This window comes from Zeugodacus cucurbitae, chromosome 5, assembly GCF_028554725.1.
Source record: "Zeugodacus cucurbitae isolate PBARC_wt_2022May chromosome 5, idZeuCucr1.2, whole genome shotgun sequence".
Taxonomy (NCBI): domain Eukaryota; kingdom Metazoa; phylum Arthropoda; class Insecta; order Diptera; family Tephritidae; genus Zeugodacus; species Zeugodacus cucurbitae.
In genome coordinates, this window is record NC_071670.1 from 41,297,223 (window position 1) to 41,314,533 (window position 17,311).

A 17,311-nucleotide genomic window follows, 5' to 3' on the forward strand; every position below is an offset into this window, starting at 1 on the left:
AAAAATTGGAAATGATATTAACAATAACATCGGTGCTTTTCAATAGGCACTTAACGCTTTCGAATATATAATTCAATTACCATTCGTATTATTAAATGACTAGCATTTAATCATTGAACTTGGAATATTGAGCTGTCGTATCCCTTGATAAAGTAAAGACTTATGTACTAGCTGTGGTCTGATGTTGAATATGAGAGATATTACGAATATTAATAGATCTGATGTTGAATATGAGAGATAAATCAACATCCTTGTTACCCACTTGCTTAAAAATTAGTATGAAGATCCCAACCGGGGTCGAAACTATAGACTAAATTTCTTATTAATAACTATGAGATCAAAATATAAACTCGGCCTCTGTTATAAACTCTTCGTTCCATGTAAAACAAACCCCTTTACTAATCTGATTCCTCTCTCTTTTTTAGTTCAACGAGCAAAAAGTCTGCTGACGAAAGGCAAAAATGGCACCAACAACTGCTTTGTCACAATATCGTTGGGCAAGGAGAAATATCAAACATCTGTCAAGGAGAAAGCGGAGATGAATGTCAGCTGGAATGAGGAATGCGAACTGTAAGTAAACTCCCACCTAATGCCGAGAGTTATTTAGTACAACTAACTACAACAACTTTATCTTTATCACATAGTAAAATTCCCGACCAAGGCAATCGTGCCGAACTGGTGCTGACTTGTTTGCATCGCAATAATCTCGGCATAGATGAGTTTCTCGGACAGGCCACATTGCCACTCAATGAAATGGATGTTTACGATCGTCCGCGTTCGAAATGGTTCAAATTGGAGAGTAAACCCGGCAAGGAGAAGAAGAATAAAGAGCGCGGTGAGCTGGAAGCGCGCATATCCTTCATTGTCAAATCCGGCTCGCTGACCGATCTGAGCAAGAAAGAAAAACACAAGTCTTCCATTGGCCAACTGGCCTCTTCCGTGGGTGGCAGTCTGCTCTCCATAGGCACAATAGAGAAACGCAAAGGCATTAAGAAGTTTGCCAAATCGATTGGTTCGAAAATGCATTTGCACAGCAAAAAGAAGAACAAGGACGGCGATGATGTATCGAATTTCAGTGGTTCATTTGCAAGCATCGGCACACCGAACAGCTCGAATGGCGGAAGTCGCCGTTACGGGCAACGTGCTGGTGAAGCTGATCCCGGTGTGATTAGTGAGGACGAGGATGAATTTGTCTTTGACAATTTATCACATAAGAGTTCAGCAAGTTCGTTGAATATACGCTCGAGTTTGCAACCACCAACACAAAATTTCGCACCACGTAATCCTTCACCGCTGCTGAACAAAGTCGTAGGTAAGCCATTGTCTAGAAGAGATTTGGTGGAGGAGGATCTCGCCGTAGATCCCGAATTAGAGGAGTTAGAAAACGACTTCAGCGTTCGTGCACGAACACTGCCGCCGCCCTCAAAACCACCACGCACACAACAACAACTCAACGACATGATAGCCTCATCACCGAAACAGAAGGAACCAGCATTGGATGAATGGGAGTCCAAATTATATAAACAACACTTGCAGATTGGCAGTTCCGATTCGTTGAAACGGCGCTCTTGGGAGCAATCACGTGTGCCGCTACCAACACCCAATGAAGAGGCCGAGCCGGAACCACAAGTAAATGGCGATGACAAGAAGGTGACCGAACAGAAAGAAGAACAAAGTTTTGTGAAACAAGCAAATGATTTCTCTAATTTAAACAATTCACAAGTGAATGGCGACAGCGATTCTTCATTGTCGTCCTCAGACTCTGAAGAGGAAGAGAAGAAGGAAGTTATACCCGAACCAATTAAAAACGAAGTCAAAGACGTCGTTGCTAAAAGGCTACAAGAACTTATTATCAATCCTAAACCCGTAACAGCTACACAAAACATTAGTCTACTATCGCCCGATGAAGAGACAAAAGATTTCAATGAACTCAACGCTTCGTTTGCCAAATTCGAACAACGCAATAAATCGCACTTATTTGATTTGGATACCGATAAGAAGTGGCATACGCAGTCCTTCATACAGGCCGAAAGTAAAGTGCCTGTTGTGCCCAAGGCCCTACCACGTAACCGTGAAAGGGAAGCGGAACTCAAGCGCGCTGAAGAAGAGCAAGAACTCGAGCTCAGACGTCAAGCTGAGGCGCAGGCTAAAGCAGCAGCTGAAGCCGAAGCAGCCGCAGCTGCCAAAGCTGCTGCAGACGCTGAAGCCACAGCTGCCGCTCAAGCCGCTGCACAAGCTAAACGCCAGCGTCAAGCTGAGCTTGAAGCGGCTACAATCGCTGCCGAGGTAGAACGCAACCGACGTGAAGCGGCTGAGCGCGAAGAACAACGGCGCGCTGCGGAAGATGCGCGTCTCGAGGACGAACTACGCAGAAATGAGCAACAATTGCGTGAAGAAGAAGCGGCTCTACAAGAGGAGATGCGACAGCGTGAGGAGGAGAAACGACGCGAAGCCAAGCGACGCGAAGAGGATCAACGCATATTGAACTTTGCCAAGCGATCGACATCGCTCGAAGACGAACAAAGTCCCTACAGTAGTACGCCCGAGCAATCGCCGAGTGAGATTGTTAGTGAGAAACGCGAAAGGCGCTTGGGCAAATTCAAGTATTTGAATAAGCGAGGTGAGCGTTTGAGAGGGACGGTGTGCAGTGGTTGATGAACGTTTGTTGTTGTTGTTGGCTGTGGCGGCTAACGCTGGCGGATTTGTTGAATTGTAATTGAAAGTGAAAACGTAACGCACACACACACGCACACACTTTCGAGCGCGCAAAATTAGCAGCAAAAAAAGAAAGCTGCATGTGTATAGTGGCTTAACTAATAAATCTGGCTTTTAAATCTAGCACGATTTTGAAAAATTACAAAATCAAAAAAATTAAACCAATACACATACACCAAAGTCAATGTTGTGCAATGTCGGCATGGAAATGCTTTGACCCGATTTGTTTCGTTTTAATGTACTTGTACATACATATGGCATACAGTAATTGTTGTTGTTGTGAAAATTAAATGCACGCTTTTTTATAATAAAGCCAATCAAACGCAAATCCGCCAGTGGATTTCATTTGTACGCTGTCCACACATAAACGCAAATATTCATCATCACTCACACACATACATATTTATTATATTATATAATCATATATTTTTTATGATTTTTAATTGGTTTTAGCAAGTTAATACATGCAATACATACAAACAGATATACATATATACTATATAGTGTATATAGTGAATCAAATCATTAGCATTAAATTTGCACTTTTATTCATTTATAATAAAGCCATTATTTTCATATTGATTGTGATTTTTACTGCGCGCATGCATGTGTTTTGAAAGCTTTTCCATTTAATAATTTAATATCTTACAGATAAAAGCGAAGATAATCGTTCCACACCAAGTCCAAAAGCCAACGAACGCATCATAATTGGACATGAGAAATCCACATCACATGCGGAACGTCGCTCAGAGATATCAGCGGCATTGGCCAAAAAATACGACGGCAAATCACGAGAGGTTCAATATAATCACTCACTTTCCCCCAATTGCTACATTTCATACTAATCTTTCTATATTTTCTTCAACTCAAGGAACTCATGCTGATCGCGAATGGCATGGAAAATGAGGCACTACTGCAACGTCAACGTGTCAAAGAACTGGAGGATTACCTGGATAATTTATTGTTGCGCGTTATGGAAACACAACCGAAACTCTTGCAGAATCCCTACTCACGCACCACATCGGCAAAGAGGTATATACAAGTGGCAAATTAGCAAATGTAAATGTTGTATCTCTATAAGTTTTCTATTGTGCTGTCAATATTTTATTTTTTTATTATTCTCACACTTTTACTGCCTTCACTCTCTGTATCTTTGGCCGTTACTTCATACTCTCATTTCAATACACTTACATAACTCAACACTCAATTTATATGTAAATGCACCTAAACACACGCTAATGAAAATACGCTATGCATTCAATCAAATAACTACACAGAAATCAAAACAAGAAGGCGTGATAGCCGAGTCTTACGTAGAATGGGTGGGCGTGAAACGGTTTGTAATAACCTGTTCAGTCGGCAAATTATATATAAATGACATTTTCTATAAAGATTTTAATAACATTTGAAGCGCTTATTTCCAGTAGATGAGATTTTTAAGAATTTAAAAAAGTTAAAAATTGCAAAATTAATTTTAAAAAACACAAAAAAATATTTAGAACAAATATATAAGATTTGAATTAGTTTTCATATGAAGTACTTAAAAACTTGGGTTTTTATAGATTATAAATTTGTCTCAGCTAAATATTATGCCATTTATATTGGCAGTGAATATTAATACTGATCAGTTTACAAAAATATACAATTTAAACATAAAGTTTTAAAGCTTGGAATAATTTCTGGAATATTTTTCTAAAATATATATCTAAAATAAAAGCTTTATACAATTGTAAAATATAAAATATATATAATATTCATAATAAAACAAAATATTCCTAAAAACATGCACTTTTTAGATGCATATGAGTACATTACAACAATTCACAAAACAATATTGATATATCCAAGCATCTGATTATCATTCACAAGTGCATGTTAGCACATTAAATTTGTTTTTACACGTCCTGTGAATTAACTTCTGCAGTTTTTATACAAAATCAGTGCAAACTGTCTCGCGAGACCCTTTTTTAATTTTTGTACGTTCTATATACAGTACAGACAGTTCTATTCGAACATACATATGTTCAAAAACTTTGGAGAAGCCTATAATCTTTAAATTGCGTACCATTCGGCAACCATTTTTAACATGGTAACAATGTACCACGGACAAAAAATATCTATCCGACTCTTTATCATTCTAAAATCAAGACTAAGTCGTTAAAATCCAAATATTTCTGCTACAGCGTTGAACAGATAATTAACAAGTCAAATGACTGATTGAACATCTATGCATGATTATAACCAGTCACTGGTTTTATTTTCGAAAGAATGTTTCATATTTTCGGAAGAACAAAATTATACAAACAAAAGACCCCAGGTTTGTTTTGAGACTCCAGGTTTGTTTTGAGATCCCAGGTTTTTTTCTGGGTCTTTTGTTTGTATAATTTTGTTCTTCCGAGAAAATATGAAGCCATACCGAGCCTCAGTGTTCTTAATTTTACTCAAGAAATGGCAAATGAGACACTGATTTAACATCTATGCATGATTATAACCAATCCTTTGTATGACCTATTCATGCCTACGTCGAAAGGAATTGTTTATCCGAAGAGGTGACGACTAAAAAAGTAATATAAAACTTAATAACAGCTACAGCTACAACCATGACTTGAAATCTATCCTTAAAACCTTAGAATCCCATGTTCACTATGTTCATTCTGTTTGAGATTTATACAAACAGAACAATACATATCTTGTCGATTACAAAAAGGTGTATTTGGAACATATTCGACAATAATGTGTCTCAACAGTCGTTGCCAAAACGAGCTCAATTTAAAATTGGCCAAAATTTCCACCAAAATTAAGATTTTCGAATAAATAGTTTCAAATTTCGTTAATTCTTAGTAATGTTTAAGTTTACTTTCTGAAAACACACAATTATAAAACATAATTAAATAAACCTGACTATAGTTTTTTCATTTTGAAGGAATGTAAAAAATATAATTAGTATTAATATGTAAGATAGGCGTTTTTATGATTCCCATATCGAACCGTTCGGGTCTGTATAAACGAAAATTACTCGGATTTATAACCGGTTAGAAACTATCAACTGGGCCAAATTGCTCAAAATTATTTGGGAAAGTTATATGCCACAACAAGAACAATCGATTTCCGTTTGAATATTTAATTTATTTAAATTCAGTTTATTTCAATAACAATATCTACTTCTTATCATATATTATATTACACTATAAAACAAATTATACATTTTTTCTGAGTATTAGACCAAAGATTTATATATACAGCCTTGGCCAAAAGTATTAGGCACCCCATTAAAATACAAGTATTCTCAAATGTGGCTATCAAAGTTACCACTTCTTTTTGTAAGTGTCTTATATGGGTGTTTAACTGTTGATTAAAATTTAAATTTAACTGTTGATTGATTATTAAAAAAAAATTAAGCTAAAACTAAAAATTGTCATTTTTAAGAAATTCATAAAATATTTTATAATATTTTTTTTTTATTTTTTTTAATGTTATTATCACTATTACTACTATTATCACTAATTCATTGTATTTTCACTGTTTTACTAATAAAACTTCATTATTTCACTTGTTACAACAAAAAATTCAGTAATTAGTGGGGTGCCTAATACTTTTACCAAGGTTGTATATATATATTTGGCGTAGAAACCGCTTTAAGCGATTATAGCCGACCAAAGATTTATACTGAAATTAAATAAATTCGCATATCAGAAGAAATGTCGTTTAACCACATTCATATCCATACACATTACTGTTCCAAATTTTCGAAATATAGGGATTTTAACCAACTTTAACCCCTAATAACATCTGTCATATAAGCTTGTCCGAAACACTTAATACATTATTGAAATATTAAGGAAATTTAGTGTATAACCATATTTTTGATTTTTTAGTAAATATCTCCTGTATAATAATAATAATAATTTTTTAAAATAAGCCTATTTTCGAACTTCCAAGGCAAATAAAACAAACTTCGAAAATTGAAAAAAAAAACACAAGTTTTTTTTACTTATAAGACATTCTCCCGGAATAAGCTAGTTTGCTTCAATACCCAGCCGAGTATTGTGCAGTGTTATAAATGAACTGATTGATTCAAATTTTATTTAATTCTGATATGCAGAAAAAAGGATTTTTATTTTACATGTTTAACATTTTAGATTTTCGGTAGTCTATTACAATATTTTTCTATTCGTTAACGAATTATGGTTTGTTCTATATTATGAAGTATACTGTTCTTATATACTCTATCGAATTTCACAATCATCATAAAAAAAATTATAAGGTTATATGTCGCATTCATATCAATGTTATACAGTTTTCAATCGATTCTCAAAATTTTTTTCGATAATTTGTCACACATTGAGCCTCATTTAGACATCTAAAGGGACGGACAAACACATCTAGTTTTATGTTATTCCAAACAATCGTAAGGAGAACAAAGCTCATCTACTCAAATCTCATAAAACTGACAGACATTTTGAATATTATTTGCTGCGAAAAATATTATGCTATAATATTATTTATATTTTCTTAATTTCCCACTGTGTTGTGCTAATCTAACTCTACCTTATCCTTTATCGCTGTCATTTCAAAAGTCAATTTATAGAAATCCTACCACAACAACTGTTTTGTAACTGTCTTTCTCATGTGCACCCATTTCACCATTTTTTCGTTCGCCTTTCAAATTTCCCCTGTGATTGTGATTGTGCTACATATTTATTTGAAAGTTTTGAATGCAATTTCCAATTTTACTTGTTTACTAATATTTTTGTTTTTCAAAATGCAAACGCGCCGTTTCTGTTGTTTGTTATGCTCTTCTTCAGTTTTAAAAATTACATCAATATGAATGACTTTTTGTAAAGAAAAAGAAGTGAAAGAAAGAATGAAAGACAGGTTTGCGAAGCGCGATGTATTACCAACCGATTCGGGCAGTTCGCATGTCATTGCCAGGACAAGTAAGCAATTTGATTACAATTTTCTACCAAATACTATAACAATATGTGGTGTATTAAACTATTACATATTTATTACTATTTTTTATATACTTTTATGGTATAATTAGTTGTGTGTTAAAGGGTATAAGGTGACAGACAAATACACATCGCTCATTAATTTTAGCTTGAAAAATGCAAAAAACAAACTTTTTCCTTAACAAAATATTATTATTGAGAATTGTAAGATTCTTCTATTACTATTATAAATGTATTTAATATGCTTGAGAATGCTATATCACCCACTTCAAACATCCTTTGTTGAACAAAATTGTAATTTTGCAAAATTTTTATAAACTCTGATTTCTCTTTGCAGCGGCTGAATATTAATCAAAAAATCAAAAGATATATTATAGTTATTTATAGCAAATAGTAAAGTTACGCGCGCTAATTAAAATGAAATGAAAAAGAAAAACAAAAACAACACAATGAACGGTCACTTTGTTTGAGTTGTGCGGCGCCTTCCAAACAGCCTTAACAGAAGCATACACCAAATTCTTTGAGGATATAAGAGCTGTCAAGGCGCATGAGTAGTATCACCAAGTTGCCTTAGTGTGAAAATTCAAAGTGCTTTTTTTTTAGACTAGTTATATACATATAAAAATTTACACAAAAAAGAAAAACGAAAAACTATAGCAATGTATGTGAAAAAAAATATATGTGTTTGAGGAGTAAAACATGATTTTTGCAAACAATGTCAATGTTTGTTAGTTAGAAATGATTTTGTTTCTACTAAAATACAGTTAAATTATTATATTATTAAAAAAAATTGTATATTTTTTAAGTAAAAGAATCACAAAATGTATTTAACAAAAAATTAACGGTATTTAATGCAGCCAAACTGCAGTAACAACGTATACACCACAACTCAAGATTTAATGATTTTAAATTTTACACCCAGCAACGGAAAGCAAGCTAAGTTTAAGTTAATTTATTAAACAATAATTAAAAGAAAGTAAAAAAAATGAAAGAAATTCAAATTTTTCATGAAAAAATTATATTTTAAAAACACAAAATTATATTATTGTATAAAATTTGACATTTCTTAATGCAAGTGACAGCTGTAAATAATGCATTGAACTAGCCAAAAAGCAGGCAAAAACAAAAATCAAATTTAAACTATTTACAACAAAACTCATATGGAAAACTGATTAAATATTGCATTTTTTATGTAAAAAAATTTAAATTATACAACACTTGTAATTATGACGTAATATTAAGTTAAGCCGTTTTCTACAATTTCAAACAATTTTTGCTACAATTTAAGTTTTATAATAAATATTTTTTGTTAAGGCATTTAAATTTATTTATGTTTATTTTACATATATTTTATTTTTGTATCTTTTGGTTTGGTAAATTTTTTTTTCTTTTTTGTTGCCGGTCTAAAATTATATTAAATTACTAGTTTTAACTCTGACATTTATCTCTGTTATGTGTATGTGCAAAATTGTCGCGATATTGTAATTTAAATCTAAGTAAAAAAAATATTTAATAAATAAAAAATATTTCTACCATTAAATTGACAGTTTCATTGCAAACACAACACTCAAAAATGTTACGCTTGCTGCTAAAAAATTTCTATGCGCCTACATGTATGCTATGAATCAAGTCTGAAATTATTACATCCGTTGAACAAAGCGCTTATTTTAGCTGTCGGAAATAGAAGAGGATATAATTTCGGAGTATATTAATGAAATTCATTCATGTTCTTTGATAATTCATTGGAATATCTAATCCACTGCCCCTTTGGATATGCAATGAACAACATTTTTTTTTTTACATCCGCCATTGCAACACTCAGAAATGGAAATGCCCAGCAGTTGACAACGGAAATTCCTAACAGAAAATATTTATTTTATTGTCGTGCTTCTATAAATTAGTGTAAAATCAGTTAGGTGAAACAAAGTAACCCATCTGCTATTAGCTGCATAAAAATGGTACCAAAAAATAAATTTTTGTTCAGGAAAGATATTGAGAATGAGCTAACAACGTTTTTCTACAGAATAGAGGAGTAGAAACTGATTGATAGTTAAAACCACTTGCCATAGATCAATAGTATTTTATCAATGTTAAAATAAGACTTCTACTGTTTTCAAAGCATCAATAGTAAATTGAGAGATCTTTATCTTTATTTACCAAAGTTAAAAATAAGACTTCTAATATTTTGTTAATATATAAATTCTTTTGCTAGTATAACATTTAAATATCGAAAAATGTTTGTTTGTTCAGGAAAGATATTGAGAATGGGCTTCAACGTTTTTCTACGGAATAGAAAAGTAGGAACTGATTGAAAGTTAAAGCCACTTGCCACAGATCAATAGTAATATTGAGTAAAAAATGGGAAATCTTTTAATTTTTTATCAAAATTAAAAATAAGACTTCTACTGTTTTCAAAGCATCAATATTAAATTGGGAGATCTTTTCATTATTTAAGACTACTGCTTTTTTGTTAATACATACATAAATTCATTTGCTAGTATAACATTTAAATATCAAAATCTCTCTTCGCATTTAACAACATTAAAATTTATATTGGTTAGGTTCTCTCTTTTCTGCTGTGCTCTCATTTAAGAGTGCACCGTTGCGATCAAACAAAAATTCAATTTAGTGAGCCGCTCATGTTGGGAGTGCGACATTGCCAGCAGCAAATGTTCACTAGTTGCTCAGGTTATCTCGAACCAAAGTGTTTATGTACGCACATATTTAATGTGTATACAGTAGAGTATCAATAAGTGAAACCAAAATTTTGTCGAATTAAAAAAAATATACAAAATTATAGTTTTTTTTTTCAAGGTAAATAATTTTAATATTACAATTTCTAATATATGATTAAAATTAATAGTAACAATTTGGCAATAGAAGACTATAGACAATGATCATAACAAATAAGCCACCTATCAACTGTATACCGAATACAGGTAAGTAAAACCTTAAAATATTTCGTATATATGTAAATATAGACAATAAAGTAACCAAGCTTCTGATCAGGCTCACAATGCATTATTGTAGCAATATCTTATTTCTTTGCGAATTGTTGTGGGCGTAGCAAAAAATATTTCTAAATGTGTTCTTTACATAATTTGTAAATTAAGAAGTTAAATAAATTTACACCATCACAATTCAAGATTTCTGATGAAGCTTCGGAAAACTGGTCCATTATAGAATTTTATTAGTTTCTATTGAATAAGTAAATCAATAATTGAAGGATTAGTAGTAAGAAAGAAATAAAATGCCAGTAAAAATTTCCAATAAACACATTGAAAACTTTTTCATTAAATTTTTAGTTCAGAAGAGCAATTTTGGTTTAATTCCATTTCATTTTCATTTTATATCTTTCAAAAATTCTAGAATACTAATTAACGAAGATTTTGAGAATAGCTTAACCAAATTATAAGGTATATTGCTATATCGACGCTGATAACACTGATAATGAAAATTTTAGACCTTACCGATTCTTCCCTTCCCTTCGCATTTAAAAAGTAGCACTTTTCCTTAGATAGCCGATAACAAAAAGGTGTAGTAAAAAATCTCGTTTATGTCAATGGAAAAGTAAACGTACTGTGTGTATTTTAACTAGTGGAGACAAAAAATCTGTTTACATTTAAATCGATAGCAATTAAACTGCAGCCACATCTGGATAGAAATAAGGGTGTACGCATTGGAAAAGCGATCACTAGGTTTTGAGTATAATGAAGTCATTTAGCGGAGCACAGAAGTTAAAACGGTTAGATTAGATAATTAATACTCAACCTTAGCCAATTTAAAAACTCGAAAGATCTTAAATACACTGCCGTTAACAACATAAAATCTGTTTTCAAAAGCGATCTATCGCCTTAAATTTACTTTTCAAAGTAACACAAATTATTAACCCAAATTTAAACAGTACCCAATTAAAATCTCCGAAATCATTATCTCGGGCTAACCAAACAGCATTTATAGGAAATGTCAAAAGTGATTCTTTGAAGAGATGGAATCCTAAATCAAAGCATCAAATACTACTGAAACCAATTAAGGTTAGTCTGGTGTAAGCATTTTCTCTATATGAGGTGATATTAGTATATGCATTCTGGGAATCCTATAAAACTTTAACATTTTATTTCGGCCTTAGAAGCATCTCTTTTAACGACTTTTGACTCTTTTCATTCAAAGTGTCGTTAACAATATTTTATTTCACCGCGAACGAATATGTTACTGAATTGACTATGGATACGATCAGCAGACAGAGTCTAAAATATGTTTTCAAATACAAATGATTTATTAAAGCGACAATAAGTTACTTTGTTGCTGATTTATGTCTGTTCCACTTATCCAAGTATCACCGTACCTCCTAAACAACATTTCCACGCCACCGCTGGTTCGTCTGCTGGTTGTTGCGCACCGATACGAAGACCATTTCGTTGCGAGCCAACCGCGCACGATCCGATCTTGTCGTGATTTCGTGCGTTTGAGTTTAAACAGTGATTGCACGACGCGCAACGCTTCAGTCTCAACGCAAACTCGACGAAAAACGCAACCGTAACGAACTAAGCGCGCTAGTCACTAACGCGTCGGCGGCAAACGGCAAAACACAAAAAAAAAAAATAGTAAAATAGAAAGAAACTTTTGTCTAAGTTTTTTCTCTAAGTTAATGCAGTAGAACTTAAGCGAACCAAACGTTGTTTAAGCTAAATCTTTCAAATGTCTTGAAAGTGTATTTTTTTAATTTTCCCCTAAGCAAATGTTTTGAATAACGTAAGTTGATGATGGTGTTTGGAAAATATGAGTATTTGAAAAAATAATATTTTAATAAATAAATATAATTATAAAACTTTATAGTGTTAATTTGAATTGGTGGTGTGCCTTACGATGTGATTTGAGGGGTGTGTAAAAAGCAGTGAATTATTATTATCTTAAATATTTAATTTGCTATAAAAATGTTGGATTTTTGGCATTTTATCGAATTTTATTGAAACAAAATTTTTGGTGTAAACACTGGAAATATATATTATTCAGTTTGAAAGTTTTGGAAATTTTGTAAAAAAAATTGATAATTAGTGTTTAGTGCGAACTAATTCCAAAAGATATTAAAATTTTCAACTCGATTTTTTTCTATTTTTATAAAATAATGTTCTGAATAAAAAATTTGAAAAATAATTAATATTGACAAAAAGTGAATCGTGAAATTAAAAAATATTGTCAAAACTAAAATATTATAAATATCTTTAAAAGATGAATATGAAAATATATTTATAAAAATTAAATGCAAATATTTCGAAAAAAGGATACCAGTGACCAAATTTTATGTGAACCCAAAAACAAAAAAAAAAAATATATTTATGCAACAGAGAACCATAATGTGAGAATATAAAAAATCACAAAAAAAGTAAAATATTTAAAAATACGCATTTTTTGTATAGAATGCATTATAGACCCTTTTCTATGGAAAAACTGCACAGAATATTTTACTTTGAGCCCACTTCGTATGTATAAAGCTCATAATTTTATATATATTTAATTTATAAAATAATCTTATATAAATACTTTTTCACTTTTTTCCAAAATATTAAAATATCACAATAAATAAAAAATTATGCAGAATTTTTTTATATTAATTATATGATATAGTTTAATTTATTATTTTTATTTTTTTATTAATATTATAATTTTGTTTATTATATATAAATCATTAATTTTTATGAATTTAATTCACTAAAGAATATTGTTTTTTTTTATTATTGGTTAAAATTATTATTTAATTAAAAATGTGAAAATTAAGGTTTTCATAAATTCCAGATGATTAAATTTAACGAAAAATAATTTTATTCGCGAAAAAAAACTTGCACAAATTTTTAAATTATATAACGTGTTTCGTACAAGACTTAAAAATTTGGATAATTATATATTCAGAAAAAATATTATTTAATTCTAATATTACAAAAACAAATAAATACGCGAAATATAATATAGTAAACAAAATTTTTTTTTATTTAAAGTTATTAGTATAAAAAAATAACAAAATTATATTATTGCTGATTTGAAACAATACGAATTTTTTATATTTTTACAAAATTTTAAACTTGAAAAATTATAAATACAGTTGAATTTCCCCAACTCGAATCACCATAATCCACAAAAAAACTCGAGTTGAGGAGACTTCGAGTTATAGAATTTTCATTAAAACATACAATTCTTCAAAAAGCTGTAAACTATAGATTTACCCACAGTTTTAGTTATTTACCTCGTAAAAAGTTTTATTTAAATACATTAAAACATGTATTATATAATTTTGTTTCTTTCGGGTTGCTATTGTTTGGCTCCTGACGTCTGTATCTCATGCCTTTGTTACACGATTTATGAAATCTATAAGTGTAATATCATATTTTTTGTTCGCCTCCATTCGAATATAGGGACTCCTTTAAAATTGTTCCTTGATAGTAAAATTTTGAATTTTGTATTATGCCCTGGCCGGAAAGTTCGATTTATGGAAGGAAATTTTTATAAAATTTGACTTGTATTGCCAATTCAAGAGTTCGAGTTATGGAGATCTTCGACTTATAGAAGTTCGAGTTATGGAAGTTCCACTGTATTTTATTTATTTTTTTTTTTTTTAATTTTAAATTTGAACCCTTTTCTCTTGTTTTTGGCCTTCTTTAAATTTTTTTAGAATGTAAGTTACATAGGTATGTTTTAATTTAATTTAAAACAATTTCTAATAAATTATTACGCAACCTATACCCACAATAACTGTTATTTACCCCACACATTTTAAAACCGCATACCACAAATTCAAAATATTTAATATTTACAAAAAAAGCAGTATACATCATTAGGATTAATCATTGCCAGCGCTGGTTTGTAAAATCACATTTTGCAAATTCGCTACTAAAGCCAAGCCAAGCCAAATCTCGCTCTCGTAAAAAATCATATATTGCCGCTACAGACACAAAGGCCGCCCTTTCAGTGACAAACGCGCAGCAAAACAAAAACAACAACAACAAAATTAAAAAAAAAAACTTTATTTTTTAATATTAACAACAGAATGCTAATAGTTTGCTGTTTTTTTCGCCATAAAACGGGCAAACAAGCAAGGAAAGTCATTTGTCTGTATGTATGTGTATGTGTATGTTTGCAGCAGAGTAAATTGTTTTTGTTTTATGTACATTACACTGCACTGCATTTGCAGAATAAAATGATTTATTTGCGCGCTGATTGAAAACTGTTTCGGAAGCCGCCGCTGCGGACGCGCCGAAACAGACACACATACACATCGAGAGATATATAGACATGTTAATCAACCTTACTACGTATAGTATGTAATACCTCATCAGTTATATTTTTTTGATGATGGTATTTCCACATTCACTTCAACGCGCAGCCAGCCAGCCACTCGGGCAAATTGTCCGGTAGTCTGAAACAGAAGCTGCTGCTGAATCTGAATTTGTATCTGAATCAGTGTAAGAGTCAGTATGAGCAGCAGTCAGTCAACTAGCCGGCGGACAGTCGCGCGCAAGCGGTCGTGCCACATCATGGCTGCCAATTATGCGAAAGTGATGACGATGAACGACGCGCTGCTGTCATTGTTCCAGCGCGCTTGTGGAGAGGAGAGTAGAGTGAATTTATTTTTTTTTTAATAAATATAATTTAGGGGCGATTTCGGGTACATATAAGTAGATATAGCTGTGTGTACTTGTTAAATATTCGTAAAATTGTAAAATGCATGCGTCGCAGATATTTACGAATTTTCGGTTTGGGGTTATTTGTTTAAACGCGTTAAATCAGTTTTCGAGTAGTTTGCCGCGCGGTCAGTGGATGACCCGCCGCGCCGCCGCCTGTGACTTTCATTGAAACCGCGCAGCGCAGTGGAATGAAATTAAATTAAATCTAATAAAAACAAGTGAAAATATTCAGCGCTCATAATGCGCGCGCACACACACACACACAAATATAATAACAAAAACGTCATACATATGAGCGCGCAATGGTAAATGTATGAAATTTTTGAAAAAGCACTCCGCGCGGCAGCCGTTTTAAATTAAACAAATGTCTATGTGTATGTACTAGCATCAGCGCTCGGTTTATGGTGCGCAGATTCGTTATTAATGCACGTAATATAGTACATGTTTGCACATATATGAAATGCGCGCGGTAGCAACAAAATACTATACAAGTTAGTGTGTGTAAGCGCGGCGGAAGCAGGGGCGCATGCAACGCACACACATAAAAATCGTAAATACTATTAAAAAAGTAAGGGTTCGCGGCTCAGCGCATTTAAACAGTGTATGCCACTGTTGCGCCTATGCCGCCACAGCAAAAAACCAACAACAAGTGCAATAACATAACAAAATTTGAAGGCTTTAGCCGACAAGCGCGACTCCAGCGGTGTCGCGCGGCGAACGCTCTTGGCAAGTAAATACTATAGCTAAGTCTTAATAGCTAACCAATGTATATGCTTCTTGTTGTTTTTGTTGTTATTTTCAACTCATTATGGCGCACATTAGCGCGCTAATGTGTTGTTGTATAAGATTTCGACTTCATCATAACATAAACGCTTCCCTGAAGCAATATGATTGAAATACATCCATCAAGCGTTTGCCGAGTTGAAAGATGTCTTGAGCGGCGCGCTTATAAGAATACATATCTACATGCATATACATATATATTTGTAGATGTATATGTGTTGTATGTACACATGCGTGCAGCATATGTTGGGCCGAGCGCGCAAGGAAAAGTGTTTACGGATGCGTTAACTCGGTATACGAAAAATCATACAAATAATATACATATCAAAGTACTATATATAGGAATGTATGTATGTATATTTGTTCGAAAACAAAAAAAAAATAATTGCAATTTATTTTCGTTTGACTTTAACTTTACTCCCCAAATTGATTGACGTTGTAGCAAATGACACTGATAGCTTGCGTCTACGCGTCACCCAATGTGCCCACATACATACTCATACTCATACATACACACAAACAAATTATTGTATCTGTGTGCATACGCCGTTGAGTGATCACATCGATCGTCGCCAATCATTCAAGGTACAGCTAGTGACGCACTACTTCCTAGTTAAGCAGAGGCTGTGATATATAGGCAACTCCACTGATACAGATACCAACAAATATACACTGATACACAGCTACATTGTTGTTGTACATGTGTCAACATTGATGTTCTCGTACACATGTACTTTGTCGTGTTATTTATATAGTATATTCACACAAACAACAAATTCACAAGACATACGCCTGGTATGCCTGCGATTGTTTGTATCTTTTGAAGAAATATTTTTATGTCCACCCACCCCTTTATTTTTTTGGAAACCATATCGTACCGAAAAATGACATTAATATTGACAAGTGTAGCAAGCGTGAAAATATTCAACGTTTTGGTGGCGGAAAATGTGCATGGAAAAATTTTGAGTTATGTGTTCGTATGCAATGAAAGAAAATAAATAATGCACAAGTAGAAGCAGAAGCAAAATTTCACACGAGAAGAAATTTGTGTTCTCCAAAAATAATTAAAATAAACAAACAGTTAAAATATGTTTTCAACTTGCTCTGCACCGATTTTGCTGTGAGAGCTATTGACAAATGTGTAGTGGTTAAAGCAGTGCTGTTCATTCATTATGCGAGGCCATT

General features: G+C 32.4%; 2 protein-coding genes across 6 annotated transcripts in view; both read left to right on the forward strand.

The window, feature by feature from the left end:
• Nucleotides 1–9,196, forward strand: part of LOC105214663 (rab11 family-interacting protein 1) — a 45,011-nt gene extending 35,815 nt beyond the window's left edge. For 2 of the 4 annotated variants that reach the window (XR_851848.3, XR_851849.3), the window contains exons 3-8: nucleotides 426–570; nucleotides 645–2,620; nucleotides 3,367–3,512; nucleotides 3,587–3,747; nucleotides 7,521–7,652; nucleotides 8,005–9,196. Coding sequence is in view for 1 of the 4 variants with exons in the window: in XM_054232612.1 (XP_054088587.1) it covers nucleotides 426–570; nucleotides 645–2,620; nucleotides 3,367–3,512; nucleotides 3,587–3,747; nucleotides 8,005–8,011 (2,435 nt within the window). In the remaining 3 variants the exon portion in view is untranslated. The remainder of the gene's footprint in view (nucleotides 1–425; nucleotides 571–644; nucleotides 2,621–3,366; nucleotides 3,513–3,586; nucleotides 3,748–7,520; nucleotides 7,653–8,004) is intronic. The other 2 variants (XR_008471603.1, XM_054232612.1) reach the window with 2 other exon arrangements.
• Nucleotides 9,197–12,155: 2,959 nt separating this feature from the next.
• LOC105214661 (tumor necrosis factor receptor superfamily member wengen) overlaps nucleotides 12,156–17,311 on the forward strand; it is a 46,971-nt gene continuing 41,815 nt past the window's right edge. The window contains exon 1 of one of the 2 annotated variants that reach the window (XM_011188211.3): nucleotides 12,156–12,419. The gene's annotated coding sequence lies outside the window, so the exon portion shown is untranslated. Of the gene's footprint in view, nucleotides 12,420–13,005; nucleotides 13,148–17,311 lie in introns of those variants that run through there. The other variant, XM_054232613.1, reaches the window with a different exon arrangement.